This window comes from Esox lucius, chromosome 16 (assembly GCF_011004845.1).
Source record: "Esox lucius isolate fEsoLuc1 chromosome 16, fEsoLuc1.pri, whole genome shotgun sequence".
NCBI lineage: Eukaryota > Metazoa > Chordata > Actinopteri > Esociformes > Esocidae > Esox > Esox lucius.
In genome coordinates this window covers 12,848,151-12,869,295 of record NC_047584.1, presented here as the reverse complement: position 1 = coordinate 12,869,295, position 21,145 = coordinate 12,848,151, and the positions used below count along the sequence as shown (strand labels likewise).

The following is a 21,145-nucleotide window of genomic DNA, read 5'->3' as shown; positions in this document are numbered from 1 at the left end:
ATTTCAAAATTGAAAGATGTTTAATATATTTAGTTCAGAGACATATATAGTAGAAATGTTGGAATGTGGGGAAAGGCAGTTTTGTTGAAAGAGCACTGGGCTAGATTTAAACTCATACTGCCACTGTACATGGCCATGAACTGCTTGGAGTAGAATTCTGAGCGATTTTATATATAGATAAAAAAGGATTAACATTTCAACTTAATATAAACAGGATTGGGATAATTTCGATGTCACGTGACCGCGGCTTTTGCCTCAAGATTTGTTATCTAATCAAGCGGACGATTACCCAAAATATTCCCTTAATTGGCAAGTACATTGAGCAATGGGTTACGGAAATGTTTGATTATTCAAACTTTAAAAACCAATAGGGATGAGGATGTAAGAATACGGAATGTATTTATTGGTCAGAATTCAATTTCACTGACAGGCGTTTCAACCAATAGTCATCGAAGCATTCATTTTGTTTTGATTGTACACCCAGTGTAATTTATGGTATTCTGTAAGTAGGTGGGTCAATTGTTCGTGCCAGGTAGCCGTGTTCGGACAGATGGCGGTGGTGGCGGGGAGCGTCTCGCAAAACCGGCCGGTGGGGAGGAGGGGATAAAAGAGGATCTTGAGTTTGAAGTTGCATGGTCGAAGATGAACTTTGAGAAAACTTGACTAGATTAATTTCGCTAAATGATTTGGAGCTCTACGGCTTTGATTTGTTTAGGAGGGCATTTACGAAGGTGTAGGCCTCAAGCCTCGAGACAGAGTTTGTGTTTGATCCTGGGATCGGGAATCAAAGACCGAATTGACAATTGGGATTCCTTGGTCGGGAAACTTTTGGAAATAGGTGATTGGGCTCGGAACAAGTGGCTCGTGTGTTGAATAACTTGTATATAGTTTAAACGGCAGATCCGGAGGGGTGGATGTATATTGGCAAAGTTAAACGGAGTAGCTAGCTAACGTTAGCTAGCTAACTCATTGCTCTTACAATGTTTCATTGCGGCTAGCTTGCGGGCTACCACCAAGTTAGCTGACATTTCTAGCAAAGTAAAGGAATGCCAAATGGATGAATGGGCAAATACTTGTAATGCTCCACTGTAAACAGCTTCTTGGTGACCTCAGTGTTAAAAATCATTTGTGTAGTTAACTTGTTGGTAACCGTATTTTTATGTAAATAGTAGCATACTCGAACAAACATCGATTTTTATTGCCGCTGCTACGCTAGCAATCTGTTTAATGGTGCGGACGGAGCACGGGCGTACCCTCAAATGGATGGGGTGCAATTTATCATTATTGGGCAGCAATTTAGTTGAACATTTATGTTTATTTTTTTCTATACTTTTCTTTTTAGATTCCAGGATTTCTAGCAGAATCCTTGGTTTATGTATTTATATATAGCCACTGTAAAGCTAGATAACTGGCATCCTTGAATAATTTTTGCACTACTGAAAACGTAAACCGTAAAGTTGTCCTTGGTTTGCAATGGGGAATACGTTATCATGCTGCGTGTCTCCGGAGGGAAGCCCAAAGCTACCAAGGCAACCGGCTGATCGCTATGAAGACTACCAAATAAACACGGATGTGAGTGACGACACTGGCCCGTATCTGCAGCATATCAGCGACCGGGAGGTGCCTGACGGTAGGCACATGAGTTCGTTTTCCTTGCCTTGTGGGTACCGGAAATCCATATTCCATACCCCCTAACTTTCGTGCCTTACATACCTAAACCACTTATATGCCATATCCTAAACATACCCACTCATGCCAAATTTGAACATTAATGCTGAACCTAAAAACGAATGCAAGCCAAAACCTAACCGCTAATACATTCACTATCTTTGTGGGGACTTCTGTTCCACACGTGTGTTGTAAGACCTGAGTGTAACACAAACTCACCACATTTAGTAGAAACATTTTCAGGAATGTTAGTTATACTTTTATTTCATATCAGACGTTATCCCTCATTCTTAATTACACAGTTTGAAAGAGGCATGTTTCTTATACATAACATGATTTAAAAGTTCTGACCATACACACCCAGCCTTGGCTAGTCCCTACACCCGAAGGGTAACCACCATGCAGGTGTTAAACTGATCTCAGAATGGATACCAAAATAGAATATGACGTTTGGTCTGTTCTGTGTACATTATCTTTTTTAATTAGGCCTGCATAGTACAGCTCATTTTTATTGGCTTGTGTATCTGCCTATCTGTTAGAAGTTGATATTTTCTATACTTTTTGACAGTAAAAATGCATGGACATAGAACTAGCCACAGCCAACAGCTCAGCTAGTCCGAGGATTAGATGTCTTTACCATGTCAGTGGTTCTTAAATTTCTTATGATAGGATATTCATCAGTGGACCCGTTTATTATACAACCAATATTGAGTGAAATGAAAATGGCACGAGAGTTTTACTATGTTTGGAAGTGCATATCAGAATTAACTAGATTTTGGACTGGGAAGGAACATTTTATAGTGTATTTAAACTTGAAATTGTCTAAAACTATTTTCAGTTACTCATTCAAGAATAATATGATCCCGGTATCTGTGCCAGGTTCATTAGGCTCAGTGTTAAGATCTTAAGAGTATAATATGACATTGTATTTTGTCTGGTCACAGACTTCATGGCGTGCTTCAGACACGAGTTTCACAACCGCTGTTCTTTGCAGTGTACTAGTGGCTTGACCAGAGAACTGCACCATAACGTATTGTGTCAATTGGGATTGAAACCAGAAGATAGAGTTCTTGTGGATGGCTGGGGGTTAGAACATGACCGAGAACCCAAATCATTTCTACCCCAGATCTCCCAGCTATCCCTGACATCCTGACCATGTGATACCACTGGACAGCTGTATGTCCATCTCTCCAGCGCTCTCCTTTTCTGCCTAATGTCAAATGCAAGTCGAGAAACTGTTGTAAACCGATGCTGAGAACACTGTCCTCCGTAGAAGCGTTTTATTTAGCTCCAGTTGAACTGTAAGCTCAGTAATGCTAAGATGAGCCCTTATGTGTATGGATGAGCTGTGATTTCGTCTTTCAGCTTGGCGTGTCTTCCTAATAACAGAGGACTTTCGCTGATCTTGAAGGTGGTCTTGTTTTAGCCATTATGGAGAAATCCACAATATTTTCTCTGACCTCTGCAAAGCTTCACCCACCCTATCGTAGCTGACTGAGGCATTCCTCTAAGAGAGCACTTTGCCCTCTGCCCTGGTTTATTTTGGACCTCTCCGCTAGCACTAAGCCTAGTGTAGTGGACCCAGCTGCTACATAGCTGGCCTGGGTCAGTCCCTTCCCCTTTGTGTCCTTTGAAAGACAGTCCTCCAACTTCTCATTCCAGATCTGGCATCTGCTGTAAGAGGGTGGTAGAGGAGTAGGATAATCAACTGTAGGTGGATGGTGAAGAAGCTGATTGGACAGAACTGAGATGGACACGGGGTGTGATGTCACTTGAGTGCTATCCCTGCTCGTGTGTTCTCTGGTTGGTCAGTCAGGATATAAAACGTTTGGGTGTATAATAATCACGTTCAGACAGCCACTGTAAATGTTAGCCTAGCACCTTTTTTAGCATGCTAGACTCATCATCATTGGTCTGAAATCCATCCATGCTGTCTGATCTATGAACTGCCAATAGGCTATTGATCACACAGCATGGATGTTCCTCTGCAGCCACAACAGTGGCCCTCATAATCAATAGAGCTGTGCAGCCTTCCTCTAGACCACTTTTTCTGTCCCTTTTTCCCAGAGCCTAGGGTGCAACACACATCACACTCTACAAGCAGACAAAGTGTGCTATCTCTTTCTACTAAATCCATTAAAGCCTGTACAGATGAATACTTTGCTATATGAGGTAATCTGTGAGGCTGAATCAAAATGTGATATGATCCAGACATAGGCTTCTCGTGCAGTAAGTAACATGGACTTCCAGATCATAGGCGCTGTTATTTTAGTAGTAGTATATAGGCTGCTTAATAACATGACTTACTGTAAAGGTGGTATATAGGCTGCTTAATAACATGACTTACTGTAAAGGTGGTATATAGGCTGGTACTGTAGAGGTGGTATACAGGCCATTGGATAATGACTACTGTTGTAGTGGTATATAGGCCAGTGGTTAATAACATGCCTGTTACTGGTAAATAGGCTGGTTAATAACATGCCTGTTACTGGTAATTAGGCTGGTTAATAACATGCCTATTACTGGTAATTAGGCTGGTTAATAACATGCCTGTTACTGGTAATTAGGCTGGTTAATAACATGCCTGTTACTGGTAATTAGGCTGGTTAATAACATGCCTGTTACTGGTAATTAGGCTGGTTAATAACATGCCTGTTACTGGTAATTAGGCTGGTTAATAACATGCCTGTTACTGGTAATTAGGCTGGTTAATAACATGCCTGCTGTAGTAGTGGTATATCGGCTAATTGATAACGTACCAACCAGGGTGTGCCCTGCTTTGTGTTGAGAGGTATGTCTGCTTGGCTGAACCACATCCCGTCCCCTGGCATCACATGGCAGTGGCATGCCTTTCAAACTGGAGCAGTAGAGCCGGGACAGAAATATCAAGAAAGGACTGTGTGGATACTGGATGCCCCGACGGGAAGACTCCGGTCCAGGGAGGGACTGTTGGAGGCTGGCGAATGAATGAGTGGAGTTGTCCGTCTTGCGGAGCTGAGGCTGAGGCTTATCCAGTAAAAGCATGTCTGTCTCTGCCGGGTTCACCTTAGTGGATTTGTCCAGTTGGTGTTGGTAGCAGGCTGGTATGCGGACAGGTGCACAATGTACGAATATTTGGGATATTAAAGCTAGTGTCCGGACACTGCGCCAAATTAAAACAATGCACCAAATTAAAATTCCAGGTCGCACGACAGAATGTTTAAGTGGCTATGTGAGTGAAACACTGTAGACTCCTGACTGAAAGTGTTGAAACCAAATAATTCAAGCCAGCGTTCATCTGGAGATTCAATAGCGCATTTAAAGCCAAGGAAGTTTTCTTTAGATGGCATCTCTTGGATACATAACGTACATATTTAGAGCTGCTGTGGGTGAGGCTGTACAGACATGCCATTCAAGCCATTCCCAGCTATCTAGTTCATAAGCTGGCTAGCTGGCGCCAGCGGCATAGCGCCAGTTAAAACTTGTAAGAGAACATGACGATTATTTCAATGGCCTGAGAGAGAAATAACTGACTATTGTGGTATTGGTCACCATCTGGATGGCATTCGGTGACGTGCCAGTTAGCTAATTTAGCAACAAGCCGGTGTGAATGACCAGTGCAACAGTGTTATATTGAGCTTCTTCCAACCGGGCAGACATTCTTCACCTGGCTGGTTTATTCCATCTCACTTGATTATATCACTCTCCCACGTACTAACGTTGGCAGATGCGTTTAAAAACAGTATAGTCATAAAGATCGCCTACACCTATTGACATGTCAGACAATGCCCGCAATCCCACGGAATTTGATGTTTCTTGGTGAGGCAGCATTCATTCTGTGGTGTGTGTTGTAAAAGCTTAGTCTATATATAGGCTAGTCTCCCGGTTGGTCCGAGTCGCTCGTCTTTATGAAGCAGACACTATTTAGTTTTATAGTGTGTCTTCAGATAGGCTGGCATGACTGGCACCCCCGCTCCCTGCCCCCCCCAGCCTGTTTCTCAGCACACTCGCCAGTATGGGTGGAGCGGCGTGAGTGAAGATCCAGTGTTCTCCACAGGCATCCCAGACAAAGGCCTCATTGTTGTCCTCTCCCATACCAACCTCCCTACCTTGGGCACTGCCAACCCGCCTGCCTGGCCTGGCATCCCCCTGGGCCCTCCCTGCCACATCTCTGATCCAGGCCCGGGCCACCCGATCTTGCAATGAGGTAGCTAGAGTCCAGTCGGATCGCTGAGCCTAACCTGACGTTGGTGGTGGACCTGTTATGTATCAGATCCATCTGCGGCATTAGATTTGCGGTGCTGCTGCTATCTAAGTCTGTTAGGTGGTTTTGCCTGGTTAGCTGCTTCACATGTTTCCCTTCAGTCATTGAGTTGGGTGTTGGCATGCCTGCCTTAATCCCAGATACTGCAGGACAAATGTGGCTGAAGTGGTTCAGTGATGTTCTGCACAGTGATGCTCTGCCTTGTTCCAGATTATATTCTACCGGTATCTCAGATAGTCCTGCTATTGCACATCCAAGTGTTCCCTCTAGCCATTTGGTATGTGGTGTATTCACTAGTGTCTGCTGACATGACCAGCTGAAACAGTATACAATACATTACTGTTAATAGTCAAATGATTGTCGTATTATGGAAAGAAGTGTTGTAAAATGCCTCAAGTCAGACGATATTGGTATAGACCAAGAAAGCTTTGTGTTTTTGTCTGTCTTTTCTGACTATGGGCAGATTGAATGAATTGGACAGAATGTGCATTGTGATTTTGGAATCCTCAGGTTTGTAGATCTTATGAATTTCTCTGACATGCAAGGGAACGCCAATGAGCTGCTAGTTCACAGCAGTGAAGTGGATTGTTTTGGATAAAGTTATAAACTGAATGCCATTTTAAGCACTTAAGCACAACAATGTTTCTTAATTTAATAAGTAAAATACATTTTAAGGAAGGTTATCTTTGTTTGATCGTATTTCTTCATGCTTTACATTGCATTTAATACTCTAATTACATTTCACTGAACATCAGCATTGGCCACCTTGATCTTAAAATACATTTTGATTTTGGTCATTCTCAAGTGCCTTCAAAGCATTACACAAGCTGAATACATATTATTGATTGTATATAAACTGCCTTACATGGAAGGATACACCAAGATGTTCTGTGGTATGGAACAGCTCTGCTAACTATGAATCTAGCCAGGCTCTCCTATAGGACTTATCATTGTGTCATCTGTTTCTTTGTGGGTTCCAGAACTGGCCCAGGAGTCCAACCCGTCAGACCATGCCCGAGCCAGCACCATCTTTCTCAGCAAGTCCCAGACAGATGTGGAGTGTAAGTACTGTGCTCAAAGCCGATCAGCCATAACATTATGACCACTGACAGGTGAAGTAACACTGATCATCTCATTATCACGGCACCTGTCAGTGGATGGGATATATTAGGCAGCAAGTGAATGTTCTGTCCTCAAAGTTGATGCGTTAGAAGCAGGAAAAATGGGCAAGCGTAAGGATCTGAGTGACCAAATTGGGATGGGTAGATGACTGGGTCAGAGCATCTCAAACTGAAGCCCTTGTGGGGTGTTCCCGGTCTGCAGTGGTCAGTACCTATCAACAGTGGTCCAAGGAAGGACAAGACTGGTTCATGGGTGGCCAAGGCTCCTTGATGCATGTGGGGAGCGAAGGCTGGCCCGTGTGGTCTGATCCTACAGTCAAGCTACTGTAGCTCACATTGCTGAAAAAGGTCATGCTGGTACTGATGGAAAGGTGTCAGAACACACAGTGCAAAAAGTGCCTACAATGGGCACGTGAGTATTAGAACTGAACCACGGAGTAATGGAATAAGGTGGCCTGGTCTGATGAATCATGTTTTCTTTTACATCATGTGGATGGCCGGGTCCGTGTGTGTCGCTTACCTGGAGAACACATGGCACCAGGATGCACTATGGGAAGGAGGCAAGCCAGCGGAGGCAGTGTGATGCTTTTGGGCAATATTCTGCTGGGAAACCTTGGGTCCTGCCATTCATGTGGATGTTACTTTGACACGTACCACCTACCTGAGTATTGTTGCAGAATATGTGCACCCTGTCATGGCAGTGGTATTCCCTGATGGCATTGGCCTCTTTCAGCAGGATAATGCATCCCTGCCACAAAGCAAAAATGGTCCAGGAATGGTTTGAGGAACACAACAACGAGTTCAAGGTGTTGATTTGGCCTCCAAATTCCCCAGATCTCAATCCAATTGAGCATCTGTGGGATGTGCTGGACAAACAAGTCCGATCCATGGAGGCCCCTCCTCCCAACTTACAGGACTTAAAGAATCTGCTTCTAACGTCTTGGTGCCAGATACCACAGCACACCTTCAGAGGTCTAGTGGAGGCCATGCCTTGATGGGTCAGGGCTGTTTTGGCAGCAAAAGGGGGACCTACACAATATGAGGCAGGTGGTCATGGCTAATGGGTGTATGTAATAATACCTTGTAGGCTTACATTAAATGTCCAACACTCGTGTTCTGCTCCTCGGCTGTGTGGCTCAGTGTTTACTCGCCTATTAACGTGCTATGTAAAAGAGTCTGTTGTACTGTTACTCATCATGTTCCATTTTACAGAACTGTTTTGTCTGAGCCTGACACAGACTATTTTATTTTTCCTTTCAGTGCGGGACAAGAGGAAAAGCAATCACATAAACCATGTTAGTCATGTGAGTATTCAAACGGGAAGAAGGGCTTTGTCTGCCTTTGTTGTAGGATTGGGTACACATGAACAACAGCTTGTGTTTGTCAAAACACCGAAACAGTGATCCACCTCTTTAGAGGGCAACACCATAGTCACCGTTCTGACCATCACTCCTGACCAACTCTGGGGAGAATTCATAGGATCTAAGCAGAGGGTTGGCTGAGATTATATCTGCCCTGTTGACCTTTGTTTACACTGACCTGTAGGTTCTGTAATGTATGCCCAGTTTTCCCACTGTGGAATCTAGCTGAATGCCAAGACCTTTAGACTGGTCAAGTAAAAGGCAGAGCTGTCTCCCATGTGGGTATCTCAATATTTGTGGTGTCTTGTCAGCTAGAAAACAAACACAAGAAAACAGGAGATGTCTTCTGAATGTTTTGAGTGGGTCCAGCCTCAACTCATGAACACATAGTCGAGTTAAATCTGCCAGGCCCTTTAAAACCCCTATGTAAGTTAAAATCATTATTATAATTAAACAGTAGGTTTGTCCACAGGATTTCCTACAGGAATTCTTAGTATTTAGCTACAGTCACCATAGGCTAACTATCAATTACCTCTAAAGAAATGTTTTCAGGGTGGCAGATACAGCTCCGGATAAAATGAAGAGACCTCTGCACCTTTTTCTTTCCTTTCCAAAAAAGTTGAAAAGGAGGTTTTTGAGTGAGGAACAGAAGGATTAAAATTAAGAGACCACTGCAAATTGAACACTTCTGTTCCTCCCTCCAAACTTTCCTTTTCAACTTTTTTGGAAAGGAAAGAAAAAGGTGCCGTGGTCTCATACTTTTTTTTCTGGAGCTGTATGAGCATGGTCTGCCTTCAAGTCAACTTCCAGTAAATGTTCATTTGGCAGACCTCTCCTGGCCCTCTCTGTAAGAAGTATAGTTCCTGTTCCACCATCTTTATAGATGACAGCACGGTCAGCCAACCCAACTTGAAAAGCACAATAAAATGGTGGGTGCTCTCTACCTTCATGTGTATGTACTACACACACAGAAAATGTACATTTTCTAGTTAGAAAACTCCAGCCTAATGAATTCTCTTTCTTCTCTTCCAGTGTTACATTAGCAATATACTACCACATTAAGAACAGGTAGGTGGGAATGTTTTGACGTTCTCAGTTCATGGTGCATCTGTATGTGTCCGCTGGGCACATTGCCATCACGTTAGATGTGGATAGTAGTGGATGCAGCATCTCTTCTGATGACACAGTAGCTGTCTTTACTGCATCAAACCAAAAGCTGATTAAGTAGTTCGCTAATGCTAAGGCCAATTTAGAATGACAATACACCACTTTTAGTTCTAGCTTCAGTTGATTTAGACATAGCTCCAAATAAATCCCACTATGGCTGTCGCGATTATTTGAGCCAGATCGCAATTATTTTTAATGACGACAATCTTTTTGCACAATATTTAGATTCCAAATTCGCATGTTTCTAATCTGAATGGAGTTTTACGCCGATGTTAGAAACATCTCAACAAACACGTGTGAATGATGTCTGTTTCAATCAGTTAGGACATCTAGCCCAGGGGTGCAGCATAGCGTTTGACAGCTCTGCGGAAACGTACAGATAATATCACTGTAAGTGAAATTAAGAAGGAAATGACTATGTTTAAACCCAGGTTCAAATAGTTTTGCAATGCAATGTTGTAATTTCGCAACGTTATTAGTTAATAGACAAACACGTTTCAGTTGGCCATTTGTTGTATAAACTTTAATCGACAAAAGAAAAAAGTATGTGTAATTTTGTCCAATTTTGTAATTTCCATCCATAATTTCAAATTACATAATGCGCATTAAAAGGCATATATTGAAAACTGCTGTCCCATTGCATATTTAGGCCTACGCTTGAAAATAAAATGAATCGTCGTTATACATGTTAAACTGAATTAATCAACGGTGTGTTGAAACATGTTTTGTTACACTAGGGAAGGCCTACATCATAGTTTTAGCATGCGATGCGCAGGAAAATGTAATTGTTTTTGTGGTAGTTAAAAATGTATTTAGTGGTAGTTCCAAAGCCGAATACAACTGCACAGCTCTGGGCGTATTTTGGTTTTAAGCCAAGTGAAACAATTATTGGGAGCAGCTGAATTTTCGGATTTGGTCCAGAAAGGTGGTGGTCAAAAGCGCGATCACTACAAGTCTGAAAAACCATCTCCGGACCCACCACATGTACTCCTAAAATAATATTAGGCTTACACTATAACAGTGGCATAAAATGAACGATATAGACAGTTAAATCGTTAACTGAAATTATTTGTGTGACAAACGTCAACTAAAATGTCCTAATAGTGACAGCCGTAATTGCCAAACAATGTTTCTGGGTCAACATGCAGTGGACCGTGTACAATATTTGGTCTATAGTACAGGTGTTCACAGTCTGTCCCTCTGTCTCCCTCAGGGATTCTGACAGGACTTTGGACATTTTTGATGAGAAGACACATCCCTTATCGGTAAGTGGGCGATTCCAGATTGACTATAATGTGTACAGGGCTTACAGAAAGTGAAATCCCTGTTCTGGATTTCAAAGACCAGCTGGTAAAATAGGTTTACATCAAAACAGGTCTGCAGTGGATGTGCTGTGGGCAGTATTGGTGTGTCAGCCTTTGTCTACATCAATAACTGGCCACTCCCCTTCGAGACCTTACAGTGCAGGTCTCAGCTCTCTTACACACTTTACTATGCAGCTTTATGCCATGGCCCAGAACACCTAGAACTCTTACTTCAGCATTGCACATTGAATGGACATGCTTTAGTTTAGCTCTGGTAGGAAATTTAACTTGACGCATCATGGTTTACCCAATTTAAGAACATTTCTGTGATACCATGTTCCCAAAACAATCACACAACTATTGGAGACACTTGATGTTATGACACAGGAGGAACTTGGTATGATATTTACACATTTGAGATTAGGGAAACCCCCTGCCCTGACAGTCTTCTAACAGATATCAAACTTAATGATCCACTATTTTCAAGTTTAAATGACTCCTGTAAATGGAAAACTGTCACGAAGCAAGGGTCTTATTTCTCAGAGCAGAAATCCTGTTTCTATTTAAATAAATAAAAATCTATGAAACAAGCGTGTTCAGACAATTGAAAATGTATCCATGTTTGATGTCTCCTTTCTGAATGAAGCAGTGTGGATTGAGTTACAATTCCAATGTAAACCCCCAGTAGAGCAGTCACTAAAGAGAATATTTAAACTAATGTAATTGATAAGATTATTGTGCAAATTGACGTAGGGCCTATGCATTGTTTCTGAATGACATTGTAAAATGTTCCATCATTGACGTGTGTGTGTTGTGTAAAGTATGCACTATACAAAGATTTGATACATTCACTGCAGCCTTATAAATTCACGGCAAACTATTTTGTCTGGTGAATGCAGACTGAAAATCACAATTTATTTAATCCATTATGCGCGATCATTTGGTAACCGTTATTTTCCAGGGAAGATCCCATAGGTGAAGCATTCTGTTTTACATGAAAGGATATGCTCTGCAAGCAATCATTTGGAGATTAACCTCAATTTTCAGTCGTGGGATTTTAATTTGCTTAAAGATTATTTAATGTATCAGTTTAATTTACAGAAAGTGTTTGATAGCTATGATGTTTAATTTAAAGTCAGCTGGGAATAGATCTTTGCACCAATAGCATCCATTGAGTCCATGACCTGAACAATTAAACAATAATAAAGCAGTCAATAATAAATAAATTACATAATTGTTTCCAAAGCGGCTGAGAGTCGTTTGTGCTACTATTAGAGACTGTTTGTGCTAACGCTGTCTTCTCCCTTTAGAGAGAGAGGGTACCTGATGACTACGCCCGTATGGACCCGGAGCACAAACTCATCTACCGCTTTGTCCGGACATTGTTCAGCACAGCACAGCTTACTGCAGAGTGTGCCATTGTCACCCTGGTGAGGAGACTAGTCAGCACGCGCGCACACACACACACACACACACACACACACACACACACACACACACACACACACACACACACACCAACAGCCAACCAACATATGAAAGGAGACAGAATATACTGGATATTAGTACCTGCATGTGTGCGTATGTGCCACCAGAGGACAGCAGAGGGACGTATAAAGCACTGGCCAGGCATCGCATTTCTCTTCCCAATGACCATAGTGTTGCCTAGATAGGGGACCAGAACCAGGGCAATATCCAGCCTCCTGTACCCAGAAGAGTTGTCCTATGTGGGGTAAGTGCTGGGTACCTGTGTATGGAGGTGAACAGGCCCTGGCCCCCTGTAAATGTTCCCCATGACCAGAGAATAGCCAACATAGGACAGCAGAGGAAGGTATTAAGCACTGACCAAGCACTGCACGTCTTCTCAATATACAGTATAGTGGTGTGATGCTTTGAACGTTGTAACGTTTAAACAACCATGAGATCCTGAACGTTAAGAAAAATTCAATAAAACCTGGGGGGGGGGATTCTAATATTATATTATTATTTTGTTTTAGTTTTTTTACAACGCTACCACTAATTGTTCCCAATCAGCGTAAACTAATGCAGCAATGTTGTAACATTAGTAAGACACAAAATGAGTCATATTTTAGCAACAGTATGGAAACTCATGAGAAACGTATAGCATTGGGGAAGGGGGCGCATATTCCATGAGTTTAGAGGACAGGACAGCAGATAATCCTCAAATATACAGTATTAGAGACAACTCTAATAGATATTATATTAACCATTTCTTGTGGTCGGAGTCCAGTGGATAAGTACTATTTCATCCATACAGGTTTTCGACCGATTTATGTAAAGGTCCCATTCCTGAATGGAACCAACCACCAAAGGTACTGTAACGTCTGATCCCTCCGCCTCACCAGGTGTATCTGGAGCGCCTGCTGACCTATGCTGAGATCGACATCTGTCCGTCTAACTGGAAGCGCATCGTGCTGGGAGCCATCCTGCTGGCCTCCAAGGTGTGGGACGACCAGGCTGTGTGGAACGTAGACTACTGTCAGATTCTGAAAGACATCACCGTGGAGGACATGTACGTCTTCCACAGTTCGATCAACACACGTGTGTGTGTGTGTGTGTGTGTGTGTGTGTGGGTGTGGGTGTGGGTGTGGGTGTGGGTGGGTGGGTGGGTGTGGGTCCGTCAGTCCTTCACCGTTAAAGCTACTGTAAGCCTCTCTGGATAACAGGGCCTGCTAAATTGCCAAAATGTGAATCTCTGTTGACATGCTCATGCATATACAAGATACAATTTTGGCAACATCGTATAGTGAGGAGGCAGCACGTTAGTGTTTCTGTACTGTCTTGACAGGGCTCTTTTGGCTGAACCCAGTGGGAGATGTTAGGGCTAAGCTATAGGTTTGAGGGTATGTCCAAAATACAGCTCTGGAAAAATGGATGAGACCTCTGCACCTTTTTCTTTTCTTTCCAAAAAAGTTGAAAAGGATGGTTTTGAGTGAGGAACATAAGTGTTAAAATTAAGAGACCACTGCAAATTGAACGCTTCTGTTCCTCACTCAAAACCTTTTTTTCTGGAGCTGTATGAGCATGGTCTGCCTTCAAGTCCACTTCCAGTAAATGTTCATTTGGCAGACCTCTCCTGGCCCTCTCTGTAAGAAGTATAGGAAAGAAAAAGGTGCAATGGTCTCAATTTTTTCTGGAGCTGTAGGTCTTTTCACAACCAAAAATGACTGTCACTCTGCTGCTGTGGGCATGGAATTATTTGATGAATACGGAAGTTGTAGGTGTCCAGGCTTGGCCCCTCGCTGAGCATCAAGACCTGCTCTGTTGTAGGTGTCCAGGCTTGGCCCCTCGCTGAGCATCAAGACCTGCTCTGTTGTAGGTGTCCAGGCTTGGCCCCTCGCTGAGCATCAAGACCTGCTCTGTTGTAGGTGTCCAGGCTTGGCCCCTCGCTGAGCATCAAGACCTGCTCTGTTGTAGGTGTCCAGGCTTGGCCCCTCGCTGAGCATCAAGACCTGCTCTGTTGTAGGTGTCCAGGCTTGGCCCCTCGCTGAGCATCAAGACCTGCTCTGTTGTAGGTGTCCAGGCTTGGCCCCTCGCTGAGCATCAAGACCTGCTCTGTTGTAGGTGTCCAGGCTTGGCCCCTCGCTGAGCATCAAGACCTGCTCTGTTGTAGGTGTCCAGGCTTGGCCCCTCGCTGAGCATCAAGACCTGCTCTGTTGTAGGTGTCCAGGCTTGGCCCCTCGCTGAGCATCAAGACCTGCTCTGTTGTAGGTGTCCAGGCTTGGCCCCTCGCTGAGCATCAAGACCTGCTCTGTTGTAGGTGTCCAGGCTTGGCCCCTCGCTGAGCATCAAGACCTGCTCTGTTGTAGGTGTCCAGGCTTGGCCCCTCGCTGAGCATCAAGACCTGCTCTGTTGTAGGTGTCCAGGCTTGGCCCCTCGCTGAGCATCAAGACCTGCTCTGTTGTAGGTGTCCAGGCTTGGCCCCTCGCTGAGCATCAAGACCTGCTCTGTTGTAGGTGTCCAGGCTTGGCCCCTCGCTGAGCATCAAGACCTGCTCTGTTGTAGGTGTCCAGGCTTGGCCCCTCGCTGAGCATCAAGACCTGCTCTGTTGTAGGTGTCCAGGCTTGGCCCCTCGCTGAGCATCAAGACCTGCTCTGTTGTAGGTGTCCAGGCTTGGCCCCTCGCTGAGCATCAAGACCTGCTCTGTTGTAGGTGTCCAGGCTTGGCCCCTCGCTGAGCATCAAGACCTGCTCTGTTGTAGGTGTCCAGGCTTGGCCCCTCGCTGAGCATCAAGACCTGCTCTGTTGTAGGTGTCCAGGCTTGGCCCCTCGCTGAGCATCAAGACCTGCTCTGTTGTAGGTGTCCAGGCTTGGCCCCTCGCTGAGCATCAAGACCTGCTCTGTTGTAGGTGTCCAGGCTTGGCCCCTCGCTGAGCATCAAGACCTGCTCTGTTGTAGGTGTCCAGGCTTGGCCCCTCGCTGAGCATCAAGACCTGCTCTGTTGTAGGTGTCCAGGCTTGGCCCCTCGCTGAGCATCAAGACCTGCTCTGTTGTAGGTGTCCAGGCTTGGCCCCTCGCTGAGCATCAAGACCTGCTCTGTTGTAGGTGTCCAGGCTTGGCCCCTCGCTGAGCATCAAGACCTGCTCTGTTGTAGGTGTCCAGGCTTGGCCCCTCGCTGAGCATCAAGACCTGCTCTGTTGTAGGTGTCCAGGCTTGGCCCCTCGCTGAGCATCAAGACCTGCTCTGTTGTAGGTGTCCAGGCTTGGCCCCTCGCTGAGCATCAAGACCTGCTCTGTTGTAGGTGTCCAGGCTTGGCCCCTCGCTGAGCATCAAGACCTGCTCTGTTGTAGGTGTCCAGGCTTGGCCCCTCGCTGAGCATCAAGACCTGCTCTGTTGTAGGTGTCCAGGCTTGGCCCCTCGCTGAGCATCAAGACCTGCTCTGTTGTAGGTGTCCAGGCTTGGCCCCTCGCTGAGCATCAAGACCTGCTCTGTTGTAGGTGTCCAGGCTTGGCCCCTCGCTGAGCATCAAGACCTGCTCTGTTGTAGGTGTCCAGGCTTGGCCCCTCGCTGAGCATCAAGACATGCTCTGTGGCTTGATAATGTGGTTGTTTCTAGTTGTGTATTTAAAGTCTTATCTATGACTTGGAATAAATAACATTTTAATGGTAGTCTGTTAGTCTCCAGACGGCCACTTTATTAGTTAAACCTATCTAGTATTGGGTAAGACCCATTTTTGCTTTAAGGACAGCTTGAATTCATCCCGGCATGAATTGAACTAAGTTCTTGAAACATTCCTTAGGGATTTTGGTCCGTGCTGACACCTTCCCTTACACCCTGCCCTTTTGGCCACACATTCATGTTTCAAACCTTGTTCCACATCATAAGTTGCTGTTGGATGGAGATCTTTGGACTGTGCAGGCCATTTGGAGTGAACTAAGGTCACTGTCAGTTTTGTGGAACTTCAAGTGATGCGTGCTTTGTGACGTAGCAAGTTGTGGCAGTGTTCATTTGAAAAGTCTTCCCATAAAGGGAGTTTTCAGATGCATCCTTTTATGGGCTGGCCATATGGTCAGCAACAACACTTGCAGTTAATGCCAAATTCATCAACATTCATCAGCCTCCCCCCACCCCCCATCTTCAATCATCCAGTTTGGGTGATAATGCATCCGCTGTAGGCTAACCTTTCCGAAGAGTTTCCCGCCTTTTTTGCTCTTTATTAAGACTACAGTTTGAGAGTCACCAGGATGATGTAATCTCCTGTTAGATGATGTACAGGTGATGGATGAATTTTGCAAGGGTCCACAATGACACATTGTATACTATACATAAATAATATGGCCAGATAAGGGGATGTCTGCTCGCTCTTTAAAAAGCTTTGAAGACTAAAATGTATTTCCAAATGCATTTACAAGCTTAAGAGAGGGGGTATGCTGGATGTATCAAATAAAGGAAAACATTTGTTTTAAAATACAACTTTTGCAGGCACCAAAAGCACAATTACTCTTGTTCCTTTCATATGGGTTTTGTGTCATGGCTTAAGTTGAGTTATCAAAATTCATACCATAATCCAACATATGTTTAAGACCAGACAGAAACTCTCTCCCAACACTGCCAGAAGGTAGCACCCTTTGGATTATGTTTTTAAGGACACACCTCAAATTTCCACCCCTCCCCCCAGAGTGCCAGCAAGCTGGTATGACAGGTAAATTACAAAAACATCAGATTTTCCAAGAAACGTGCATTTGACACTAACCCTGTCTTAAAGCCAGAGGAGGATGGAGCCCCTAGACCGTTAGAGGCTTGGTAAGGTTGTATGCAGGAAGCAATCTCAAATCAATCAGTAGGCTCCTACTCTCCAGTATGGACTTTCATTCGAGTGGCTTTTAAAGTGGTCTGGGTTTGACTTGTGTGTGTGCGTGTGCGTGTGTGTGTGTGTGTGTGTGTGTGTGTGTGTGTGTGTGTGTGTGTGTGTGTGTGTGTGTGTGTGTACACAGTATGTGCGAGCCCATGTTGCTCCTCGGTCTGCGGTCTATTTTCATCTCATCTATTGAAGTGCTCTTTGTGAGCTGGGCCAGGAGGGAGGGAGGATCTGGAGAGGCTCTCACCACTCCTACATAATGGCTCCAGCTCTCGCCTGCTCCATTAGTTGCCCTGGGAGACCATCCTCCTAACACAAATGTATGAATATATGCACACACATAATATACACAATCCAGCCTCCCAAAACATGTATAAATATACGCACTCCGGCCTCCCAAAACATGTATAAATACAAGCACCCACACGCTCCGGCCTCCCAAAACATGTATAAATATACGCACCCACACGCTCCGGCCTCCCACAACATGTATAAATATACGCACCCACACGCTCCGGCCTCCCAAAACATGTATAAATATACGCACCCACACGCTCCGGCCTCCCAAAACATGTATAAATATACGCACCCACACGCTCCGGCCTCCCAAAACATGTATAAATATAGGCACCCACACGCTCCGGGCTCCCAAAACATGTATAAATATAGGCACCCACACGCTCCGGGCTCCCAAAACATGTATAAATATACGCACCCACACGCTCCGGGCTCCCAAAACATGTATAAATACAGGCACCCACACGCTCCGGGCTCCCAAAACATGTATAAATACAGGCACCCACACGTTCCGGGCTCCCAAAACATGTATAAATACAGGCACCCACACGCTCCGGGCTCCCAAAACATGTATAAATACAGGCACCCACACGCTCCGGGCTCCCAAAACATGTATAAATATACGCACCCACACGCTCCGGGCTCCCAAAACATGTATAAATATATGCACCCACACGCTCCGGCCTCCCAAAACATTTATAAATATACACGCTCCGGCCTCCCAAAACATGTATAAATATACACGCTCCGGCCTCCCAAAACATGTATTGATATACGCACCCACGCGCTCCGGCCTCCCAAAACATGTATAAATATACGCACCCACGTACTCCAGCCTCCCAACATATGTAAACATGGTGATGGAATGGGTATGTCCAGGAAATATGATATACCTGAACCCATTCACTCTGTCAGCCAGCATTTTCTGTAGGACTGTTGTAATGAATAGCCCTCATGAAGCTTCAAGTGAAGTTTTAATTTGTTATTGCAGCGTAGACTCCTGCGCCTTTTGAAGGTTGGCCTGTGCAGGAGGTTGCCCCTGACCACATCTAAGGTTTTGGCCATTTCTCCTCGGATGATTGTCAATACGGATGCACCAATAAGAAAATGATTGGAGGATACAATAGCCGATGTTCTTTAGGTGATATAGTCCCGATTTGGATGCCACTGATTGGTGCGTTGTGCGTGTGCCTTGGAATGAAGTAAATCAAAATGGAGGTTCTGATGATGCATCTAATTTCAACAAATCCAATCATACAAAAGTAAGCTTTCTACATGTCCTAATAAAAATAAACACAATCAGAATATTATAAATGATATAATTGGATATACATTATTAGACTATCAAAACGGCAACAGAAATAACCATCCAATGCAATCAGCAGATGCCAATATATTGGTGCATCCGTATTTGTCATGGATTTCATTTGGGGAACTAGATCCGTCCCTATGAGCAACCTTTACTGTGTGTGACTGTGTGTGACTGTATTAACCCTGTTTTATTCTTTCTGTCAGGAATGAGATGGAGCGTCACTTCCTAGAGTTGCTGCAGTTCAACATCAACGTCCCAGCCAGTGTTTACGCTAAGTACTACTTTGACCTGCGTTCACTGGCCAAGGACAACAACCTCAGCTTCCCCCTGGAGCCACTCAGCAACGAGAGGGCACAGAAACTGGAGGTATGTCCGTGAAGGGTAGAGGGGTGTGCTGGGACCTGACAAAGTCTTGGACAGTGTGTATACCATTGGAAAAGATGTTAAGCAGAGTAAAAAGGCAAAATAATGTGGGGCTTAACGATCCTGGTGTAGACCAAATATCGTGCAAGGATAGTAAAAGAAGCACCATTTGACCTCATGGAGACATTTGGCTGGTTCCAAAGAGGAAAAATTGTATGTAAGAATTACGTTAAGGTGGGATGTTTACATGAATGGGATTAGGTTTGGGGTACTCGTGTATAGAAAAAGGACAGTAAAAACAAACTGTGTTCTCCAGGCTATCTCCAGACTCTGTGAAGACAAGTACAAGGACCTTAGCAGAGCAGCCATGAGGAGGTCCTTCAGCGCTGACAATCTGGTTGGCATCCGCCGCTCCAATGCTGTGCTCTCATAGACCAGACATACTTTAGAACAGTTCTCTTATTGGACAACGCATTTGTACTCCCAAAACTGTTCTTCTATTGGACAGCTGTACTCAGTCTTGCTCTCACTGGTCAGTGCCAAGTCTTCTGACCTCTACAGCCGAACCAACCAACTCCTAGGATCTCTGATGACCTTCCCCATAACCCTTACAAACCTAACCCCTTTTAGAGTCTAGTTGCGGGCAGCTCTACAGGCCCAGGCTCCCCTCCCCATGCCTGGCCTCTACCAGACTGCGCAAAAGATCTTCAATACATAGAGGGAAGAAAATACGTCTTTTTTCTGGTTTATTTTTAATGTTATGTTTGCTTACTATGTAGGCTACTAGCTGTGAAATGTCTGTTTTTAAATTGAAAATAATTTGCAGATGGAGTATTTTAAATAAACACTAATCATGTAACAAGTCCTTGTGGCATTCATTGGAGTGAAAATTAGACTGAGAATGCAAGTGTCAGCACATGGTAAAAATGTATATTTTACCTAAAGCCTGGCACCACAACCTAATATTAAGGCTGGGAAATGTCTGTACACATCCAGTAAAATATTACCATGATACTTCCCTGGATATTTGTCATCCACCTGATTGTTATTTTCATTACATTTTTTAGGTAAGTTGCATTCTGATGTAGCTGACGGGGTGAATTTTACCACCACCTTTTCATAGAAATCACTTTCAGCATCAGAGTCCATCATAAATGCACTGCTCAAAAAAAGTCAAGGGAACACTAAAAATCACACGTTGGGTCTAGATGAATGAAAAAGTAAAAAATAAATCTTTACTGTACATTGTGTAATTCATTGACAACAGAATGAGTGTTCAATGGAAACCCAAGTCACCAACGTATTGAGGGCTGGATTCAAACTCACACCGACAATCTAAGATAACAATGGAAATTACAGGCGGTTCCAACTTCTGTGAATTTCATCATGGCACCTCACAATGTGACAGTAGTGTGTATGACCCCATGTGCCTGTATGCACTCCTGACAATGTCTGGGCTTGCTCCTGATGGGATGGCAGGTGGTGTCCAGGGGGATCTCCTCCCAGACCTGGATCAGGGCATCAGAGAGCTCCTGGACAGTCTGTGGTGCTACTAGGAAGGCTTGGTCGGATGCACTGATACAATGTCCCAGATGTTCTCAGTTGGATTCAGGACTGGGGAACGTGAGGGCCAGTCAAGGGCATCAATGCCTTCGTCATCCAGGAACTGTCTACACACTCTGGGCACATGAGGCCGGGCATTTTCCTGCACCAGGAGGAACCCAGGGCCCTCTGCACCAGCATAAGGTCTGACGATGGGTCAGAGGATTTCATCCCAGTACCCAACAGTAGTCGGGGTACCTTTGGCTAGCACGTGGAGGTCTGTGCGACCCTCTAAGGATATGCCTCCCCAGACCATCACTGACCCACCTCCAAGCTGGTCATGCTGGATGATGGTCATTTTGTAGGACTGGCTGTGCTCCTCCTGTTCTCCTCGTACAAAGGAGCAGATACCGAACCTGCTGATGGGTTGATGCCCTTTCTACGGCCCT

General features: G+C 44.5%; 1 protein-coding gene across 2 annotated transcripts; it reads left to right on the top strand.

Moving 5' to 3' along the window:
- Positions 1-500: 500 nt before the first annotated feature.
- ccnyl1 (cyclin Y-like 1) lies at positions 501-20,025 on the top strand. 2 transcript variants are annotated; one of them, XM_010879962.5, is made up of 10 exons: positions 504-1,630; positions 6,892-6,972; positions 8,293-8,336; positions 9,222-9,322; positions 9,426-9,461; positions 10,774-10,825; positions 12,175-12,294; positions 13,231-13,397; positions 18,995-19,157; positions 19,471-20,025. In XM_010879962.5, exons 1-10 carry the CDS (start codon positions 1,474-1,476, stop codon positions 19,585-19,587), a joined length of 1,038 nt encoding a protein of 345 aa, XP_010878264.1. In that variant the 5' UTR covers positions 504-1,473; the 3' UTR covers positions 19,588-20,025. The 2 variants fall into 2 exon arrangements, 1 of the variants encoding a protein (XP_010878264.1); XR_004574589.1 differs by lacking the exons at positions 18,995-19,157; positions 19,471-20,025 and having other exon boundaries at positions 501-1,630; positions 12,175-12,596; positions 13,231-13,318.
- The last annotated feature ends 1,120 nt before the right edge of the window (positions 20,026-21,145 follow it).

Coding starts and splice junctions, on each gene's coding strand:
- ccnyl1 (XM_010879962.5), top strand. CDS start 1,474: ATGGGGAATACGTTATCATGCTGCGTGTCTCCGGAGGGAAGCCCAAAG. Junction 9,323..9,425: donor TTGAAAAGCACAATAAAATG/GTGGGTGCTCTC, acceptor CTTCTCTTCCAG/TGTTACATTAGCAATATACT. Junction 12,295..13,230: donor AGTGTGCCATTGTCACCCTG/GTGAGGAGACTA, acceptor CCGCCTCACCAG/GTGTATCTGGAGCGCCTGCT.